This window comes from Budorcas taxicolor, chromosome X (assembly GCF_023091745.1).
Source record: "Budorcas taxicolor isolate Tak-1 chromosome X, Takin1.1, whole genome shotgun sequence".
NCBI lineage: Eukaryota > Metazoa > Chordata > Mammalia > Artiodactyla > Bovidae > Budorcas > Budorcas taxicolor.
This window is the reverse complement of record NC_068935.1, coordinates 113,166,600-113,188,211: the sequence shown is the minus strand read 5'-3', so window position 1 is coordinate 113,188,211 and position 21,612 is coordinate 113,166,600. Positions and strand designations below refer to the sequence as shown.

The window sequence follows — 21,612 nt, the reverse complement described above, 5'->3', positions numbered from 1 at the left end:
AAGGGGAGATTCCAAAATCCAATTCTGAGCTTGGAAGAAACGTCAACCGCCCTAATTCAGTGTCCTATTAATAATTTTCTGGTGGTGCACTTTAGTGACTCAAATGATTTTATATCTCCTCAGTTATTTATACTCTAAGTTTCTAGTTTCATAAATAAGGAGTGCTTTAGTATCATCTGAACTATCTGAACAAACCTAGTATCATCTCTGAATACAGTATGGTAAAAATTAAGTTCTAAATTTCAAAGTCCTTTGTATTCACCTTTCTCTTAATCTTATTTCTTGACTAGCCTTTTCTTCCTCCCCAAATAGCGCAGTGTGCAACTTTATGATATTGGCTAACTATAATTTTCCTCACACTGATTTGTTAACATATGTGCAAATACATCTTTATTGAACGAGTAATAGTAATTTTTTTCAGCTAGATTAGGATTATGGCACAAGTATTCTCTGTGCTGTAAACATCATGAACTCATCACAAAATTGGAAGGCGGGGCGGCTCTATGGACTGCAAACGTTTCTTATAGAACCACAGCTGAGCTCAAGATTCCAAGTGGATTTTGGAATGGATTTACATTCGGCATACATTCACTATGCTATTGGCAAAGCGCAATTTTACGAGAAGGTCATTCATAAAATCAGAATTTATAAGGACTTGTTGGTTATTTTAAAAACCAGTGGCCTAATAAAAGCATGCAGTAACTTAAAAAATCTATCTATTCTGCGGCATAATTAGGTCTTAGTTACCAGTGTTGATATAGCTTGATGAATCATTGTACAAGCAAAAGGAATCTTATCACCTCTGATTGTACTTTCAAATAAAGGGCATGATATGCCGAATTCCTGACTGCTACAAGTCACATTTTAAAACATCTTATTTCTGTGTTTGAAATTACCCCTGAAAAAAGCAGCAATTACAAATACCCTTATTGTTTTGCCCCCCACCAAAAACATCCTCTGAGTGCTTTTCCCGTCCTTTTCCTCAGTAGGAAGCAACAGGAAGAAGCCTGGGGAGCCTGGGTTTTCCAGAGATCTGTGACCAGGTAAGTCTGCTCTGGCAATTCACAGTTTGTCTGCATAAACTGTAACATGTTACACCATGATTCAAAGTTCTAGTTTATAAAATAAGGGTCACTCAGCAGTAACTTGAATGATTGGGGTTTCACAGAAGAGCTCTTAACTTCTCTGTGTACATTCTTTCAGGAGTGAATCCTTTCCCCATTTCAAGTATCCCTTTCTATCTCTAACTGCACTGAGTTAAGACAGTGGGGGGAAAAATCCTTCCCCATTTTTCCTTTATTGAGCACAAGTGGCTACAGTGTCCTTCTCCCCACCCCCCACCCCATGTCATCTGAAATGAAAAGGCCGGGTAGATGAACAGATTCCCCAGGTTTCCTTTTCTTCTAACGGGTGCTCAAAGTTACACTCTCAACCTAGTGCAGACTCTTGGGAATTCAAGTGTACCGTGGCATCTCACACTGCTCACAGCGATTTAGTGCGGGGTGGTTCAGAAAGGTGCAGCTATCACAATTCCATGGAGCCCCTTCATAGTCTTCATCTCGGGGTTGTGTCCGAGGACTCTGTTTGGAGCCACCTGGGTGCTCTAAGAGAAGTTAGGAATGAAAGAGAGAAAACAAAAAATAGACTGAATTTTTTTTCAAAGTATAATCCAAATGGAAATTGAAAATTACCCCCCACCAAAAGCAAGGGAAAAGGTTTTGTGAAACGAGAAAGCCAAGTTGTATGCACAGCTGCTAGAAATGCAGAACCAAACAGTAAGTTTAGGATATACAATCTAATTTGTTCTCAACAATTTATTTTATTCCTCCAAGTAGCCAGAAGTCCAGCACAGACTACCTTCCAAGTTTATTGTCTCTAGATAGTGGACAGTTATGCTCTATTCCAGTCAAATGGAAAAATGTTATACAGCATGTTAAATTCTACCTTCTAAGTTCTCCCTCACCACCTCAGCCTGCCAGTGACTCCCACCACCCACAGTACTAGCCATACTATATCAATCATCTCATAAAATGCGTGTCTTCTTCCTTGAGACTTTCAGCTCCAAAATATTCATGTTTTTAACAATAATGATTTGTCAATGGTGTGACAGTTCATAAAAGTTTCTCCCAGAAAGTGTAAAACAGAAATATAAAAGACTGTGGTTTTTCATGCTAAATTCATTCAATATGACTTTTATCCTCAATTCTTCTCTGCCTTTTGTCAATAAATTTAAAGATCTTTCAGATATGCGTTATTAAACATGTCTATACCTGGCAATATAAATGCTGGCAGCCTTACGGTGATCCTCAGGATTTTAAAAAAACTTAAAATTTATATTCCTCCTAAGTCCTCATTCTCTCTGGCCTTGTACTCAAAAAGGTTCTTTGCTTTTAGAGTTGCCTTCCATGAACAGTACCTACTGAAAGTGGAGTTAGGGACTAGCAGGCTCCTAAGTTCCAGCTGGAAAACCACCCTGGAATATGAACAAGGTCAGCAGGCTGGGGAAATCTACCCATACACCTAGAAATCCTCACTAAAAACTGCACATGGAATTAAAATCTAAGGTAAGCAGCTTTCCTACGCAGGTGACAAAAGAAACTGAGATCTGGGGAAGCTTTAATCAGTTACCATCTGGGGTAAAGCACACTGTCCATTGGAAATGTGCTTTATCAGTTGGTCTTTAATGACAAATCTCTGTGTGACTGTTCCCCAAGAGGTAATGAGAACTGAGTTTAGACCCTGAACTTTTTTGCAGGTATAGTAAGGCTCAGGCTCAATCAGCAAGGTATTCTCAACCTTCCAGTAGAACAGAAAAACACTGGCTTTTCCAGCCTATTCGTGACTATAAAAAGAGATGGGTTTGTTGACTCTGGCTTCAACTATTGCTTTTAACTGCCCATTAGCATCCACCTTGTATCTTTTGGCTTGATGAAGTAATAGTTGTATTTTATGGCATGGCCAGAAGAATTTAAACAGAAAATTAATTTTCTGCCTGTTTGGGCTTCCTCCTTCCCCTTTAGCGTGTACTGTGCATTTGTATCAACCCAATCTCCTTAGGAGATACCATTCCTTCTTAATCTTGTAAAGGGTCAGGATGACCCACTCCTCACTTTGTACATGCAGTTCTGGATTGTATAAACTGTTGACACATCATCTGAAGTGTAATTCTTTGTCTAAAACAACTTGCAGAACTGTAGTTGGACTTCTAACAGTCCTCACAGCTTTCTGTCTCCCAGGTTATAATCCTCAGGTGGGTTCAAATAAAAATTTTCCATTTCTTTCTCAGATCACCTACTTATTTTTTCATTGAATATGCATAGTGAAGCTGGCAGGATATCAGATACACCCATGAGGACAGCTGGAGTCTACCCCGAATCAGCACTCGATACCAGCATGGGCCCATTAAGCTCCACCAGCTTCTTGGTACTTCTTAGGTGTTCAGTGAGTTCTTCTGATATCTGGACCTTACTGCCTTGATAATCCTAAAAATTCTATTTGAGCTGTTTTTATTTAAGACTTGGACTCTTTAAGAGTCCCACATGCATTTCCTACACAAGGATGGATGGGATCTTGGGCAGGAGACACAGGGAAACACAGGTGGTTGTGTTTTTGGTAAACTGGCCTAAAGAAAAAAAGTTGCTATATGGCTGGAAAAAAACTTCTGGTAGTAAAACAGAGACTTCATTATTTAGCTCCTAAGAACACAGGGCATTTTGCTCCTTTCAGCCACATGGTGTTCTCGGGTGACTGACAACCTAGCGTTAGTGTCTGAAGATCAATCCTTGTGACTGGCAGTGGTGGTCCAGCAGGGGAACTCCACTACAACCGTAAATTAAACACTGCTCTTCTAAGGATGCATACGGTAAGGATAAATCATCCAGTGCTCTGATGACCCACAGGCACAGTAGACTGTCAGAGGGAGAAACTGAGCCAAGGGCAACTCTTTGGGGAACTACAGTCAGAAGCAGCATCTATCTGATCCACCACAATGTCCTCAGAAAGTTCAGATCATATGCATATTGAAATTCAACCACTAAATCAATACTGGGAAATTGTGCCTCAGGCCCAACAGCTTCCAGGTGGGCAGCAACCTATTGGGATACCAGCTGGGTTTCTGTATGCTTACAAGTACTTACATAATTAGGAATTAAAGGAAATCCCACCCTGGAATGGCCAAGATGGGATTCTTGGGCACTCCAAAACTGCACTGAAGAGAAAGCCTAGCAGAATAGGCTTGTCATGTCACTATCTCCTCGATTCCTCTACTGGAAATAAAAGTGATGAGAGGCGTTCTCTTTTCCAAACTGAGGTTAGCAGGAGAAAATATAGGGCTAGCTCCTTGGATCCTTTAAATTGGTAAGTCTTCTAAATTGTTAACATTTTAGAGAGCTCTCATCCTGAAATGCTGTATTAATAGCTATTTTAATTGGTATGCAAAGCCCCCAAAGGCTTTAAAACTCCCAAAATAACCTCAATGAAAGGTACCTAAACAAAAACTTTATAAGCTGACATAATTATGCTCTCCTCTGTCCTTTGAGTCCTTGTATTCTAGTAATTCTCTGAGTTACTGTTCCACTCTGAAGAGAGTATTAAATGGTTGTTAGAAATGAGACAACTTAAGACTGTATGCAAGCATCTTCAGATCAAAGGCTGAACTGAGTACCCTAGGTAAAGAATTTCTTAAACCCAGGGTGGACCCTCAAAAGTTTTTGTAAACAGATAATCAAGATGGGAGGCCACTTCTGACTAAACTGACATGTATCTGATATTCAGAGCCTGACTGGATTTTTTTTTGGCTTCTCCCCAAACTAAATGGGGCTTTCTCAGGTGGCTGAGTAGCAAAGAATCCGTCTGCTAATGCAGGAGACACAAGAGATACGGGTTTGATCCCTTGGTCGGGAAGATCTCCTCGAGAAAGAAATGGCAACCAACTCCAGTATTCTTGTCTGAGAAATCCCATGGACAGAAGAGCTGGGTGGGCTACAGTCCACGGAGATGCGAACAGTCAGACATGATTGAATGAATGGGTGTGCACGCACACACTAAGTTAAATGAGGACATGAGAAACATTCTACCAAAGGTGGATGGGCATATCAGTCCTCTGATGTCATTAAGGGGGCCATGCACTTCTTTGAGAAATTAAAAAGAGCTGTGCTTGTTTTACAAAACAAGTTTTTACAGAACCAGAGGTGTGGCTCCAGGAACAGTCCAAAGCCCACAATCCTTTAACATGCCCCAAATCTCTTCTATTTATCTTAAGAGGCTTGTGTTAATTAAAAAAAAAAAAGAAAGAAACTGGGTTATCGTATATGTCCACAGTTTGTCATGCCAGCATTTCCTGATTGGCAAATAGTTCATAATTACTTGTTTCTTAAGTTTTTGCTAGAAACTTAAGGTTTCTAATAAAGGAAACATCTTTGTATGCAAGGAAGAAAAAGGTATAATAAATGAAAATGTTTTGTTAATGGAATGGTAAGTAATTTTGTCATAAAGCTGGTTATTTCTAAATGGGAAAGAAAATAAGGAACAAATTAATATGAATATAGAAAGTTGAAGAAAATTCATGAGAAAAGAATCTTTAGAATGGAATTCTATGGGTGGTCAGGACTAAGTAAATTTGAGTATATGAATTTTAATATTAAAGGGAAAAATGGTACAAAACCTGAATTTGGTTTTCAAAATTTTCTTCTACTATTAATCTGCTTCTGATAACATATTGTAAAGTTCCTTTACATTTTAAGCAATCTGTTATACCTTTCTGTATTTTGTTTTGAAACCTTTTATTGTCATTTTGACTAAGGGAAAATAAGTATTGCTTCATAGTAATCTTGAAGCACGATCACGAACTACTAATGATCCTGTTTGTGACTAAGTGCTTTGAAATCTTAATATTTTTGACAAAATTCCTTAAGATCACATTCTAAGTGAAATTCTTTTGACTTCTTAGATAACTCTGAGGTTTTTCCAAAGGGCCCCTGGAACATCTCAAGAGAAATGTTTCCTCTACTTATCAAAGAAAAGATAATAAATTAGGCTTATCTGGTATGTTAAATTACATGGGAAGCATGGTCAAATGGTGACAAATCTTCTTAGGTTATATTATATGGGTAGATATAGAAATTATGTTGAGCTCCTAAAAACCTGGTACATGGTACACACTAGCAAAATGTTATCAATCGTAATTATCATAAATCGTGGTATGCCACAGAAATAGGAAAATTTTTGTTCATTTGCATTGCAGTCAGATCTTTTAAAAATGCCTTTATAAGTCCTGTAGAGACCTTTAACTGCTTTATTCTGATGATTTCTGCAAAAAAAGCTTCATCTTCAAGAAGATATATAGAAAGGACTTTCTGATTGGTATAGATAGGTTTCTAATAACTTTCAGATCATACCACTGAACTGGGTAAGAAATTAAAAGAATGACAAGCCTGATGGCTTCTTAAATCTGATTAACAGAATAACAAGACCAAAGATTAGTCACATAGGACTCAGTGAATTGATGAATATAAGTATTTTTCCCTCTGAAATATTTTGGGTTTGAACTTGTATTTTCCATATATAAGGAAACCCTTCCCTTCAAGCTAATTATGACTTACAGCAACTTTCAAGCACAGTCAACTTTAAAGAGTCTGTATGATAAATTATACTTATGTAAATAATCAGGCCAAGTTTACTGAAGCCAGACTTATTTTGCAAATCTTAATCTGGCGATATTCTATACAAATGAGGGTAATTTTAGAGGGAAAAATTCTACTAAGGACATTATGTTTTCATGTTGTCTTTAAGGTTTCTGTATTTATTGCCCGAGACTAATTACTGTAAAGGTTGTTTCAGTAATCTATCTTTGGATGAAGATCAAATGCCTCATGACCTGCAACGAGGAGAGTATGCATACTGGAAAATACATTAGATAAAGGATTCTTTACAGCCACACTGGAAGGGGCTGTATCAGGCTCTGCAACTCCTATTTCTGACATCCCAAACTGATGAAGACCAGTGCTACCAGATCACCAGGATGAGGAGAAGACACGCAGGAAGTAGACAGCTGATCCAAGATGCTGGGCCAGGCCAGTATGCCAATTAATTTAATAATTGTTCACATGCTTGCTTATGAACCCAATGGTGTTCCTCCTTATAACTGTGCTTTGACTTCAAATGGATGGAACGGTCCTCAGTACTTTCTCAAAGACTCTCTCCCAGATTATAATTCTCAGGTTAGCTCAAATAAAATTTTTCATTTCTTCTGCAGATCAACTATTTTTTTTTGCATCTACAGGCTCACGACTCCTAAAGATTTAAGTGTAATAGTTGTATCTTTTGTCTTATATGGAGGAATAAAAGACACTTCTGTTGAAGCTTCTGTTTGAGGAAAAATGTGCTGTATGCCATTTCCATAAAAGGGCCTCTCTTGAATAGTAGTCTTTATGCTTTTCTAGGGCAGGCAACTTGTTATTTTGTGAAGAATTTATCATAGTCAGAAAAGTTCAGATGTTAAACCCATAAACTGTTATACTCCATCTTTCTGTGCTAACTCCAAACATAGCTTTCAGTTTTAGATTGTGGCAATGCAAATGTTTAATATGTAAAGGTTTTTCAAACTCCTTTTTTTCTAACCTACAGAAATAACTGGAAAATCTTTTAAACTAACTAATCTAGGGTACCTGGGGCTCTCTTCACTGTTTTGACTGTAGGGGAGAAAAATTCTTTTTCCTCTACCTTACTGAGTTCTTGGCTCAGACACCCCTGCAATAAAAGATTAAAGTTTATTAACATGTATACTCCCGTATACATGAGTGATACCCAGGAAAACTGAGTAACTTGCTGGGATGGCTGAAATCTTAGCATCTTTAGCTAAGACAGAACAGACTGGAGTGTGTATGGGAGTTTACCAGGAAAAGCAGAGTAAATAAACACAAGGTTTGTTATGCAGATTTAAGTCAGTGCCTTCTCCATTGATGATCTTGTCATTTAGAGTCACAAGAGAGACACAGGAGACTGCCTTTATAAATGTAAATGTCCCTTACAAAAGGGTATAACTAATATTTCCAAGCTTTCTAGTATCTGCAGTTGCTCAGCATAATCCTAATGCCAAAGAGGCATATTTTGGGATGGCACGTTATGTTACTCTTCAATACCATAACAATGTAATTTGGAACAGCAAGTCATGGTGAAGTAACTAATCAAAAAAATATGTAAAAGGCATCTAAGAATTATTGTTGGTCCTAAAAAAAGACACTGCTCATTTCATCATAGGGTGTGTGCTTGTGTGCTAAGTCACTTAAGTTGTGTCCGACTCTCTGTGACCCTAGGGACTGTAACCCGCTAGGCTCCTCTGTCCATGGAGTTCTCCAGGCAAGAATCCTGGAGTGGATTCCTGGAGAGCCATGCCTTAAATCTCCTTCAAGGGATCTTCCTGACCCAGGAATCAAACCAGTGTCTCTTGGGTCTCCTGCACTGCAGGTGGGTTCTTTACCACTAGCACCCATTCCCTGGTGGCTCTGATGGTAAAGAATCCATTTGCAATGCAGGAGACCCAGGTTTGATCCCTGGGTTGGGAAGACACCCTGGGGAAGGGAATGGGTTCCCGCTCCAGTATTCTTGACTGGAGGGCTACAGCCTGTCCACGGGGTCACAAAGAGTTGGACACTGCTGAGCAACTAACAGTCATTGTAGGGAAACTGCTTAAATAAAAGCATGTAAAATCCCAAAGACATTTTAGATGTTTGCTTTCATTTGATTTAAGGTGTGAAATGTTTTATGGAATATTAAAAAGCAAAGATGTCTCATGCCTCGTGGAAAACAAAACATCTAAAGAATATGTATATTTATATACAAATAACTGAATGTTTCCTTTAAGACTATTTTTAAATGGATTAAACTTAATTGGGCAATTTTTCGTAAAAATGACTGTCCTTACAAATGTCAAAAGTTAGCAACTTAGAGGTTAATCCATATTGTTTGTATTATATAATAATGGAAACATAGAAACTGATCAAAAGGATACAACTCAAACTGTAAAAAATTCTCAACATTTTCTATAGTTTTACAGATAACCTCATAGAAAAGTTATTTTTCAAATAACTGGAAATAGCCAACTAGGCAAAGAAAGGGTTTGTTCTGTAATTATATGAAGTACAATGTAGTTTCATGGTTGGTTTGTTCCTATGGTGGAGACCTTTTCACCCAGTTATATACTATTTCTGCATTAAGGGGAATTTAAGAAGTATCATGTGTGGCCTTGTTTCCTGTGTTGAGTGTGTTAGTCACTCAGTCATGTCCAACTCTTTGCAACCCCATGGATTGGGACCTGCCAGGCTTCTCCGTCTATGGAGTTCTCCAGGCCAGAATACTGCAGTGGATTGCCATTTCCTTCTCCAGGGGATCTTGCTGACCCAGGGATCAAACCTGGGTCTCCCACATTGCAGGCAGACTCTATTGTCTGAGCCACCTGGGAAGACTAAACACTAAGAATCTGTCCAATATGGTGGGCTACTAGCCACTTGATATGCAGTCACTCTGAATTGAGATGTGCTGTAAATAGAAAATATATACCAAATTTTGAAAAGTTAGTATGAAATAAAGAAGGTACAAAAAAATACTTCACTCTTAAACTTTGGCTAAGGGAAAATTTTAAATCATGTATGTGGCTCTAATTGTGTTGCCATTGGACTGCACAGCCTTAGAAACTCAGTAAAGAGTAACGTCTTAAAGGAAAACAAGGTTGACCTTTACTTATGATAACTCTACATGGGTTAACACATGTGTTTGGACACTGCACAAAGTCTAGACATACAAGTACAAACCATCTGCAGCTGCTGCCTGGGTATCATGGACGTCCTCCTGTACTCTGGAGGTCACGCTAATTCTTCGGGCTTTCCTCTCAATTGTGCAGGGGTCTGATGAGTCTGCATGAGAAGAAGCAAAGCCAGGAAGAAGGGATCAAGCCGTTCATTAGAAGAGAATGGACAGGCTCTCAAGAATCTTTCATAGGACACATGCAGTATTTATTCTTTGTGTTACTTGATGCTACCATTAGTTCTCCCAGGAAGGCAAGGGCCATATTTAATACTGCTTTTACAACCTATCCAGAATGGCTCTTAAAAGTTTTTTCATCCTCTCTCATTACTTGGAATGCATGCCTGATTTCACCAATTTCCCAGGTTCGAGTGAGTTAGGGTGCAAACTTAGTGCTAATAATTAAATGTTGGTATGCACACAAAATTTGGGACATTATACTTTAGCAATTCCCTGATTAACCAATAGTTACTAGAAAATTATGGGTTTAAAGTCCACTATCCATATTAAAGGTAACAGTAGACTACAGCATTTTATAAATAAAGAACCAAAATAGTACTTGAAAAATCAAAAGCAACTGAAAGTAATATTATGTACTGGTAACACATACTCCCCAGTTGTTCATAAATTCCAGTTACCTATGTGTGCAAAAGTCCAGCAGCCCTCACAACATGGACTGCAGGCATACCCATTTCTGGCTAGAATACTGTTTCTATTAATTTTTAGGTAATCAGTAAGCAGTGTTTTGTATTAAGTAAAAACAGTAGAGTCTGGCTGCAATGTGGGAGACCTGGCTTCGATCCCTGGGTTGGAAAGATCTCCTGGAGAAGGAAATGGCAACCCACTCCAGTATTCTTGCCTGGGAAATCCTGTGGTCAGAAGAGTCTGGTGGGCTACAGTCCATGGGATCACAAACAGTTGGACACAACTGAGCAACTAACACATACACAAAAGTAAAAAAAGGCAGACTTCATATTATTTAACCTTAAGAAACAAACATTTTAAATTTTGTAATCTGCTCTGAGCCTATAAGCAGTCCTCTAGTTCAACCAACCTTTGGAGACCAGTGTTTCACAATGGTAAGTGTTGTGAAGCAAAGTAAAGTAAACATCTCCTTTAGGTGCCAAAGAATAAGTTCTATTTCTTAGATTTGTAACCTCATCACATACCTCCTTCTCACTGACTCTTATAACAACCCTGTAAAGAAGCTAAATATTTGGACTGATCACCTCTATTGGTGTACAAACTGGATATAAACAAGGTCAGGTGGCCAAGACAATCAGAACCAGTGCTAAAGTTGTACGACAGCAAGGTCAGTGCCCTCTCCACTGTAAGTCAAGGTGGGGGGGATACTTTCTGAATCAGCTGAAGAGCTTACACACACACACATATGTTGCTTAACTGCAAAGTCTAGTCCAAAAAGGTTTCTCTGTCTTTCCTTCTTTCTCTTAAATCATCACACTTATTATTCAGGTAAACATCTATATTCCACTTGGATATTCTAAGTCTTGTGCATTTCCATATGAATTTCAGAATCAGATTAATGCATACCAAAAAAAGAAAAGTTACAGTTAAAATTGGTTAAAATTCTTTTCATCAATATGAAAAGAATAGGTATCTTAACAATATTGATTTAAAAAAGACATGGTTTATGACTATTTAGGTATTATTTGATTTCTTTTGGTAGTGTTTTATCATATTCAATGTACATATCTGGTTAAATTTATTAGTAAGTGTGTCACTTTTTAATTCTAATGGTCATTTCTGGGTATCTCTAGATTTTTCTTCACAAATAATCATGTCATTTGGAATGGCTGCTGAATTCTATCAGATGTTTTTTCCTGTATAATGAAACTATTCTATGCTTTTTTCCTTTACTTTCTGAACACTGCATTCTTGAGCTAAACCCAAGTTGGTCATGATGTATTATCTTTTTTTATACTGTGAATATTCTTTGTTTTGGCTTTTATGTTCATGAGGATTTGATCTGTAAGTTTGTTTTCTTTTGGGGAGGTAGGTAATGTGCATCAGGTTTTGGAATCAGAGTCCTACTGGCTTCATAAGAAAATTAGATGCTTTCCTTCCTTCTCTGTTTCCTCAGAATTTGTATGGTATTATCTCTTCATTAAATACTTGATTTCTATGAGGATCATCAGGGTCACCATCCAGTTCTGAAGTTTTCATTGTGGGGAAACTTTTGATAATGGATTCAATTTATTTAATTACATACACAACTATTAAGTTATTTCATCCTAGCTTTTCATTTCTGATTTTGGTAATCTGCTTTTTTTCCTGTTTTTTTTTTTTAATTCTTCAAAGATCAAATGTTTGGTATTGATAACTTTCTCTGTTATTTTTCTGTCATCAATGGTACTTGTATTTTCTTTCTTCCACTTACTTTGGTTCTTTTGTCGATTCTTAGGTAGAATTGTATGTCAATGATATTAGATCTCCTTGTCTTACATGAGCATTTAAAGCTATAAATTTCCTTCTATGTACTACTGTAAAGAATCAGGCCTTGCTCAAAGAGAGGTCTAGCTTTGTTCCTAGCTCCTGGAAGATTACCTCTAAAATCTTGAAATGTCCCAAGAAATAGAAGTATTTTTATTAAATATGGTGGGCCCTTCAAACCATAGAATTTATGCTAATAAGGTGGTTCACACTGGATATATCCCTTAAATAGGGTGATTCTTCCATGACAGCCCTTGAATCAATTCACTAGACACAAATCTGCTACTTGGTAGTCATCCATTAAGATTCTTCTTCACACTGTTTTTAGACAGCAGGAGGCTATTTTAAATTCAGGTCAGTTGAAATATCCATAGTACTATTAAACAAAGGAAAGAACATGTACTCCATTGCAACCTATAAATGAAATACTTACTTAAAACACTTTGTACTGAGTGTTGCACACAAAGCTGTTCAACCAAAATTTAAGTATTGTACCTAAGGTAACATTATTTGTGTAGAATTTTCAATTCTGCTTTAAGTTTTGAGATTATAAAATGTTACATCCTTAGGTAATGGATTTTCTAATATCAATATTATATTATGTCTTGATGATCAGTTTATCTTGAGTTGCTTAAAGGAAAAAGAGATTAAGCAAAAAAAATTAAGATATGAAATGCATAGTTCATGACATTCTTGAGAATTATTAGAATGGAGAAGAAAATGATTAATTGGAAGTTCAGTATATCACACGGAAATGATTTAAAAATGATGCAAAAGTGACTCCTCCAAATCTTGGTTATGTAGCATTTATTTTGTCTTTGATGAAGAGACACCTAGTGTCAATCTAACTGCTATGCCCGCCTGTTAAATACACAAGGATTCTTTTGTGGCCTCTCAAATAATCCTAGAAATTGAAGAAAGTAGAGAAAACCACTAGACCATTCAAGTATGATCTAAATCAAATCACTTATGACTTATACAGTGGAAGTGAGAAATAGATTTAAGGGACTAGATCTGATAGAGTGCCTGATGAACTATGGCCGGAGGTTCGTGACACTGTACATGAGACAGGAATCAAGACCAACCCCAAGAAAAAGAAATGCAAAAAATCAAAATGGCTGTCTGAGGAGGCTCTACAAATAGCTGTGAAAAGAAGGGAAGTGAAAAGCAAAGATATACCCATTTGAATGTGGAGATCCAAATAGCAAGGAGAGATAAGAAAGCCTTCCTCAGTGATCAGTGCAAAAAAATAGAGGAAAACAATAGAATGGGAAAGTCTAGAGATCTCTTCAAGAAAATTAGAGATACCAAGGGAACATTTCATGCAAAGATGGGCTCAATAAAGGACAGAAATGGTATGGACCTAACAGAAGCAGAAGATATTAAGAAGAGGTGGCAAAAAAAAAAAAAAAAAAAGAAGAGGTGGCAAGAATACACAGAAGAACTGTATAAAAAAGAGCTTTACAACCCAGATAATCACGATGGTGTGATCACTCACCTAGAGCCAGCCATCCTGGGATGTGAAGTCAAGTGGGCCTTAGAAAGCATCACTATGAACAAAGCTAGTGGAGGTGATGGAATTCCAGTGGAGCTATTTCAAATCCTGAAAGATGATGCTGTGAAAGTGCTATACTCAGTATGCCAGCAAATTTGGAAAACTCAGCAGTGGCCACAGGACTGGAAAAGTCAGTTTTCATTCCAATCCCAAAGAAAGGCAATGCCAAAGAATGCTCAAAGTACCACACAATTGCACTCATCTCACAAGCTAGTAAAGTAATGCTCAAAATTCTCCAAGCCAGGCTTCAGCAATACATGAACCGTGAACTTCCAGATGTTGAAGCTGGTTTTAGAAAAGGCAGAGGAACCAGAGATCAAATTGCCAACATCCGCTGGATCGTCAAAAAAGCAAGAGAGTTCCAGAAAAACATCGATTTCTGCTTTACTGACTATGCCAAAGCCTTTGACTGTGTGGATCACAATAAACTGTGGAAAATTCTGAAAGAGATGGGAATACCAGAGCACCTGACCTGCCTCTTGAGAAATCTGTATGCAGGTCAGGAAGCAACAGTTAGAAGTGGACATGGAACAACACACTGGTTCCAAATAGGAAAAGGAGTATGTCAAGGCTGTATATTGTCACCCTGCTTATTTAACTTATACACAGAGTACATCATGAGAAACGCTGGGCTGGAAGAAGCATAAGCTGGAATCAAGATTGCCGGGAGAAATATCAACAACCTCAGATATGCAGATGCTGCTGCTGCTAAGTTGCTTCAGTCGTGTCAGAATCTGTGGGACCCCACAGACATCAGCCCATCAGGCTCCGCTGTCCATGGGATTCTCCAGATAAGAACACTGGAGTGGGTTGCCATTTCCTTCTCCAATGCATGAAAGTGAAAAGTGAAAGTGAAGTCGTTCAGTCGTGTCTTTCTGACCCCATGGACTGCAGCCTACCAGGCTCCTCCATCTATGGGATTTTCCAGGCAAGCAAACTAGAGTAGGGTGTCATTGCCTTCTCTGAGATATGCAGATGACACCACCCTTAGGGCAGAAAGTGAAGAAAAACTAAAGAGCCTCTTGATGAAAGTGAAAGAGGAGAGTGAAAAAGCTGGCTTAAAGCTTAACATTCGGAAAACTAAGATCATGGCATCCGGTCCCATCACTTCATGGGAAATAGATGGGAAACAATGGCTCACTCTATTTTTCTGGGCTCCAAAATCACTGCAGATGGTGACTGCAGCCATGAAATTAAAAGACATTTGCTCCTTGGAAGAAAAGCTATGACCATTCTAGACAACATATTAAAAAGCAGAGGCATTACTTTGCCAACAAAGGTCTGTCTAGTCAAGGCTATGGTTTTTCCAGTGGTCATGTATGGATGTGAGAGTTGGACTGTGAAGAAAGCTGAGCACTGAAGAATTGATGCTTTTGAACTGTGGTGTTGGATAAGACTCTTGAGAGTCCCTTGGACTGCAAGGAGATCCAACCAGTCCATCCTAAAGGAGATCCGTCCTGAGTATTCATTGGAAGGACTGATGCTGAAGCTGAAACTCCAATACTCTGGCCACCTGATGCGAGGAGCTGACTCATTGGAAAAGACCCTGATGCTGGGAAAGATTGAGGGCAGGAGGAGAAGGGGACGAAAGAGGATGAGAAAGTTGGATGGCATCACCAACTCAATGGACATGGGTTTGGGTGGACTCTGGGAGTTGGTGATGGACACGGAGGCCTGGCGTGCTGCGGTTCGTGGGGCTGCAAAGAGACACGGCTGAGTGACTGAACTGAACTGAAAGCTATTTAAGAAAATAATTATATATTCCATTTTAGTCATGCTTGACAATAACTCTTAGTTTTTGTAGTTTTTTAGAAAGTAAAGTTTATCAATAACATAACATTTAAAATGCTATCTCTAATGAAATTTCTTTAGCTTTTTAGATGAACTCCGAAATGGTTTTCACATGCATTTCTGTGATGTCTGTGACATTTTGCTACTCACCTTTTTTAGGCGGCTTGGGTGGTACAACTGGACCAGGTTCTATGTTGTCATAAAAGTTATTCATAGCTTTTGGATCAAAGTTTCCTATAAAGAAAATAAAATCAGCAGGCATTTAGGGGTCTTTCTCCTGTTACATGCGTTTTTTTGTTAGGGAAAATATAGGAGGAAAAAAACGTAAAAAGTGGAGCTGTTTTTCCAGGAGTTTATAATTCATTATACTGTCCTACTGTTCTCTCACTGAAAGCGTTTAAGCATTGTGAGAAAAGACCCAAGTGTCCTTCTACAATCTATCATCATGCAAAGGAACATTTTTTAACTATAAAGCTTCTCTCTTCACAGGATTAAGTATGTGGCACAGCTATGTAAATGAAGAAGAGAAATGAAAGGATGACTGAACTGATTTTCCTGTTTGTTTTGATGTTAATAAACAAAACCATGACACAGCTTACATTTGTGTCTGTTGTATTTACCTTAAATTTTTATTCATTATAAATTCAGGTAAAGAAGAATCTATACATCTACACTGACAAAGATTATTGAAGTTGTTATGATATCAGCAGCTTAGGGATTCCAATCTTTAAGAAAAGGAGAATCTTAAAATGTTGCCTATGCTGCTGCTGCTGCTGCTAAGTCGCTTCAGTCGTGTCTGACTCTGTGTGACCCCATAGATGGCAGCCCACCAGGCTCCTCTGTCCCTGGGATTCTCCAGGCAAGAATACTGGAGTGGGTTGCCATTTCCTTCTCCGAACGTTGCCCATAGACTTATCAATAATAAAAAAAAACGATATGCTGTCAATTTCAGAATAACAGAACAATCTCATCTCTCTCATTTAAACTGTTTACTCCCTGATACAGTTTCTGTTTCAGCTCCTTCTCCTGACATGATTCCTCTAAGGTCGGTTTTGATCCAATGCCAGCTTTGGGTCCCTATGTTCACATCTGTGAACCTGTCATTGCAACCTGCCAGTAGTTCTGCACAATTCCAGTTAAGCTTTTAAACTGTATCCATGCTTATTCACAGAGGATGTTGTGTGGCACTGATAGCTTAAATATATTGAATCTCCTTAATTTTAAACCCAGTTTTTTTCCCTAAGAAAGTTTTGGTCACCAAAAGTAAAAATAAAGCTGCCTTTTATCAAGTCATGTACTGATAACTATCAAATCCAAATGCTGCACGTCAGAAAATGTCTAGAATCTCTACATGAAAAGCTGAGGTTGGAAACTCAGTACAAAATATTCCAGAGGATGTAAGAATGGAACTTAGTATAAAATAGATATATCTGGACCCCTTATGAAGGGAGATTAGAATCTGCTGCAATGCAACAGACCCAGATTCGACCCCTGGTTTGCGAAGACCCCCGGAGAAGGAAATGGCAAGTCACTCCAGTATTCTTGCCTGGAGAGTTCCATGGACAGAGGAGCCTGGCAGGCTACAGTCCATGAGGTCACAGTCAGACACCACTGAGCGACTAACACAGCACCAAAAAGAGCACTTTGTGGCCCACTGGAGACCAAAAACACAGGTAGGTCTTTGTTTATAAAACCTTGAGAATGGTTTTCCTTGCACGTCCTACTATAGAAGTACTTTTATTACATTTAGGTATGCTGTGTTTAATAATTTTCTGAAAAAAAATCCCATGATGGCTCATGAAAGCCATAATGGTACTTAATTTATTTATTAGATCTTTTTATGGTTTACGATGCTGTATATGTTATTTCTTCAATTTCTTGAGTTACAGCTGCTGATTTAATTTCTAGATCCTATAAGGCCTTTACTAAAAATATCCTAATGCAATGTTTCAGGGATTCTTGTTTATCTTCAAAGAACACAGAAACAAAATAATGGATGGAACCTTCTAATATCGTAACAGTAGTTTATATAATCTCTCATACAGTGTCTTTCACTGCTTATAGTTACTAGGCTGTAGAGTTCCTAGGCTTCTGAAAATAAGGGTACTCAACCAGAGTGCTCAGGTTTCACATAGAAATGTGCTTCTGTCTACTGTACAAAGTTCCATATCTTTTTATTCTCCTGCCTCTACTGTGTAATCTTGCTTTAAAATGGTAATGGGGTACTTGAGAAGAGAGTAGAAGCTCTCTCAGCTGCCATAATTAGAACAGTAAGTAATGTTGGGTTGGCTGACTCGCATACAGAATTGTTAACAGTTAATTACACAGCAACCTTAAGGATAGAAAAATAGGATCAAAGCAATATTTCAATGTTAGACCAAGACCTTTTCTTTGTGTGTGTTGACCAGACTTCTATATTGTCTTTCAGAAATAAATGCTACCTGTAATGATGACTTAAAGTAGGGGTGAGCAAACTTTTACTGTAAAGGGCCAGACAATAAACATTTTAAGCTTTGTAGACCTGAAATACAGCTGGAAGCCCTCAACTGTGGTGTTCAAACACAAAAGCAGGCCCAGACAATATGTAGAGAAATGGGTGTGGCTATGTTCCACTGAAACTATTTACAAAAACAGACAGCAGGCTAGTTTGCTCCACCACGATCTATAATTTCCTGTTTTCATTTTAGAATGGAGAAAAAAAAAGATATTTTAAGAACAGTTAATTTGAGACTAGAATCCTATTAGATGTTTATGATTTTCCTTCATAGCCTTTTTCAGTTGTTTTCACTGTATCTAATTCACAGTCTCTATGTTTTTGTAGTGTCTGCCCTTGAGTCTTTATAAAGCATCTGCCTATCATTTTAATAGAAAGAACAGCATTTCTTACATCCATATCCATCTTAAAAACATTATGCCAGTTATCATCCTTTTGTAATCTAAGTAGGTTTGAGAACAGGCACAACTGTCTGTTGGTAAGCAGACAATTCAGCTGATGGGAGCAATAGTATGTGGACTTGCCAGAATGCAGCCTCATGGCTGGATAGTTTACAGAGGAAAATGAAGCATATCTCTAACCTGGTGAGCTGAGTAAATTAAGTGAACTCAGGGAGCTTTTACTGTAGTAGACTTCAATCAGAAAGCCACAAAAATGAAGTCTCTAAAGATATAGTTGAATGTTTTCATGTAACAGATAACAAAATGGCATACAGATTTTCCTTTTAAACTGAGTAATCTGATGTTCTAAGTTGGGATCCCTGTTTGCAACCCACTCCAGTATTCTTGCCTGGAGAATCCCACGGACAGAGGAGCTTGGTGGGCTACCGTCCACGGGTCGCAAAGAGTCGGACACGACTGAGCGACTTCACTTTCTTTCACCTTCCTAGATGACTATCACATAAATCTACTGTGTTTTAGAAATAAAACCCAACAGTTTATGAAATAGTCTATGACTAAAAGATGATAAATATAGAGTGCCACCTTTTATAAAACAGTCCAAATGGTAAGAACTTGATGATGAAGTTGTTAAGTAAAATTATTTTTGATCACCTAAATCTAATCTGACTGAGGGGTAAGGGATGTCTATACCACGACTGTGATCTTGTAAAAGGTAGTTTTAACCCATTTTATCTGTAAAACCAAAATAATTGCTATTGAAGCAGCATAACACACCACAGTATTACTTATGGTTTACCAAATAATCAAGTCTATACCTCTAGATTGAAGGAGGTCAACTTCTTTCAGTGTACAGTCAACATTTATCTGGAGTTGTCTGTTCATGCTTCTCAATCTTGTCATTTCCTCAGGCTATAGTAAGAAAGGACCCAAAATAGCAATTGTGGGAAAGTCATTATCAAGCCCAACATTTAAGAACTGGTATTCATGTTAACTGTTCTGATAGGTTATTACCAAGAAAATGGCCTTAATCCCTTAAAGGGCATGTTTAAGAAGTCTTTATACTATGTTTTCCAAGGAATAGGTGAAATGGTGACATCAATATGGACACATAAAAACAAAATCCTCACATAATGTGGCGGGGCTATCATACTACACTATGTTCTCTCATACAAATACTACCATATATTAATCACACAGCATTGGGAATATTTTCTTTCTACATTTGCATGGTAAGGGAAACTAAGCATCAACCTTGTAAACAAGCAGTTTCCATGATTTCAGTCTTGTCAAGGCTGGTAAAAATTACAGTGGTACTTTTTTTAATGAATAGTTACTGTCAGGCACTATGTTCACCAGAAGTCTCTCACTCTTGCCTCAAAATAATCTTCCCAGGTAAGTACTGATATCACCCCCAGGGTATATATGACGAAGCTGAGGCACACACAGGTCATATAATTTTCCCAAGGTTCTTAAAAACTCGTAATGGGCAGATCCAGGATTTATATAGAAGTCTTCTTTAGAAACTTCTCTAGAAATCTTTGCATCTTCTGTTTTTCCTACATAAAAGGAAGCTAGTAACCTACTGCATGGAAACTGCAGGAACAAATAGATTCCATTCTCCCCCCAAGTCTGTTTCTTTCTGCCTTGACATGAACATGAGACGTTGAAATGTGAAGAGAGCCCTATTTTTCCATTAGGTAAAGCTTTTTGGAAGCCTCTACTTCCCCCAACGTTCTGAATGTCTTTACTATTTACATATAAGTACAGTAAAAAATGAAATTAAGTGTTTAGACTCTAGAGGTAATGAAGCTTTCAGCACAGTACAGCTAACTTACTAAGGTGACTGTAACTACGTGAAGTAAAAGATAAATATCTGCTATCACAGGAAGACAGAAGAAAATCATCTTCTGCTGAACATGGTCTTTGACTAAAAGGGTAAATATAAAAGTGAAGGAAAATCTGGGAAATGGGTTAATTCCAAATGATGCAAGATACTATCCTGTTAGGACATCTCAGAATATCTGGGGAATGTCCATTAAATTAGGTGGTGTCAAAAGTTTTAAAAAAGTGATGTAACAGGCAGTCTATAATAACTGCAACAATCCCTTGGAATGACAGGGGAACAAAAATGTCATCGAGAAATAGTTATCATGGATTGCTCTTCTCATTCCTATGTTAACATGTAAAATACATGCTTATACCTTGTCTTTATTAACTATTAAAACGGTAAAACACATCTGAGCATTGTAGTAAAGCACTTGTTCAAGGGTTTCAAAAAGTGATGCTGTCTTCCCAGGAATATATGAAAAAATCTAGTCTTTGCTTTGTAGAATTTTGGAGAAAATCAAGTACCTAAAGGAGCAAATCCTTCTAACATATTTGTGGGCAGAGGGGGCTATTTCAGGCAGAGTGGTCTTGAACAGTGAAGCTGTGTAATCAGGTATGGAAATAACTATAATAAACGTTATAGTCAAGAGGCCACTGCACATTTGCTGGTAACAACCAAAAGGCTCTTGTCAACACGCTCATTTTCAAAGACAACAGAACCCTTGGTACTCACTAAACTACGATTTTTTCTGTCAGATTCCTATGTCTCCTAACAGCTTTGGAGTGAGGGGACAATAGCTGTTTCTGGACCATCACTAATATTTGTAGGAAACTATAGTGTATTTTCATGAAGGTGGGGTTTTAAGATGGGTTTGGTGTAATTTAACCTTGCTTGTTTGTAAAATTCCAGAATACTTAACATCTGACATTTCTAAGGAAAAAAATAGCTTGTACAAAACGTGGCAGAAATACCTTAATTCACCTGTTCTATCAGTTGGAGAATATTTGTCAGAGAGAAGAAGGTCAAAGACCAGTGATGTTCTTTCATGGTTTGGCCTTGATTATGCATCCGGGACTGTGGGTTGGTTGATGCCACCACCCAATTAATCAGACGACCAATGAAGAGGAAAAAACTTGTGGGATGGAGTAAGTGGAAGCGCTGATGAGTAAAATCTTGTTATCCTTCAAGGTATAACTTAAATTTCCCCCTTCTCCATGCAATTGTCACATCTTTCAGAGCTCTATCTTAGAACTCTCAAAGTAGTTAATATCATTACCATGTAGTTGGCCAGCAC

General features: G+C 38.0%; 1 protein-coding gene across 2 annotated transcripts in view; it reads right to left on the bottom strand.

The window, feature by feature from the left end:
• Positions 1-1,419: 1,419 nt before the first annotated feature.
• Positions 1,420-21,612, bottom strand: part of TAB3 (TGF-beta activated kinase 1 (MAP3K7) binding protein 3) — a 34,979-nt gene continuing 14,786 nt past the window's right edge. The window contains exons 5-8 of one of the 2 annotated variants that reach the window (XM_052663506.1): positions 19,306-19,399; positions 15,746-15,829; positions 9,807-9,908; positions 1,420-1,603 (exon numbers count right to left, since the gene is read on the bottom strand). In XM_052663506.1, the coding sequence (XP_052519466.1) occupies positions 1,455-1,603; positions 9,807-9,908; positions 15,746-15,829; positions 19,306-19,399 (429 nt within the window). In that variant the 3' untranslated portion in view covers positions 1,420-1,454. The remainder of the gene's footprint in view (positions 1,604-9,806; positions 9,909-15,745; positions 15,830-19,305; positions 19,400-21,612) is intronic. The other variant, XM_052663507.1, reaches the window with a different exon arrangement.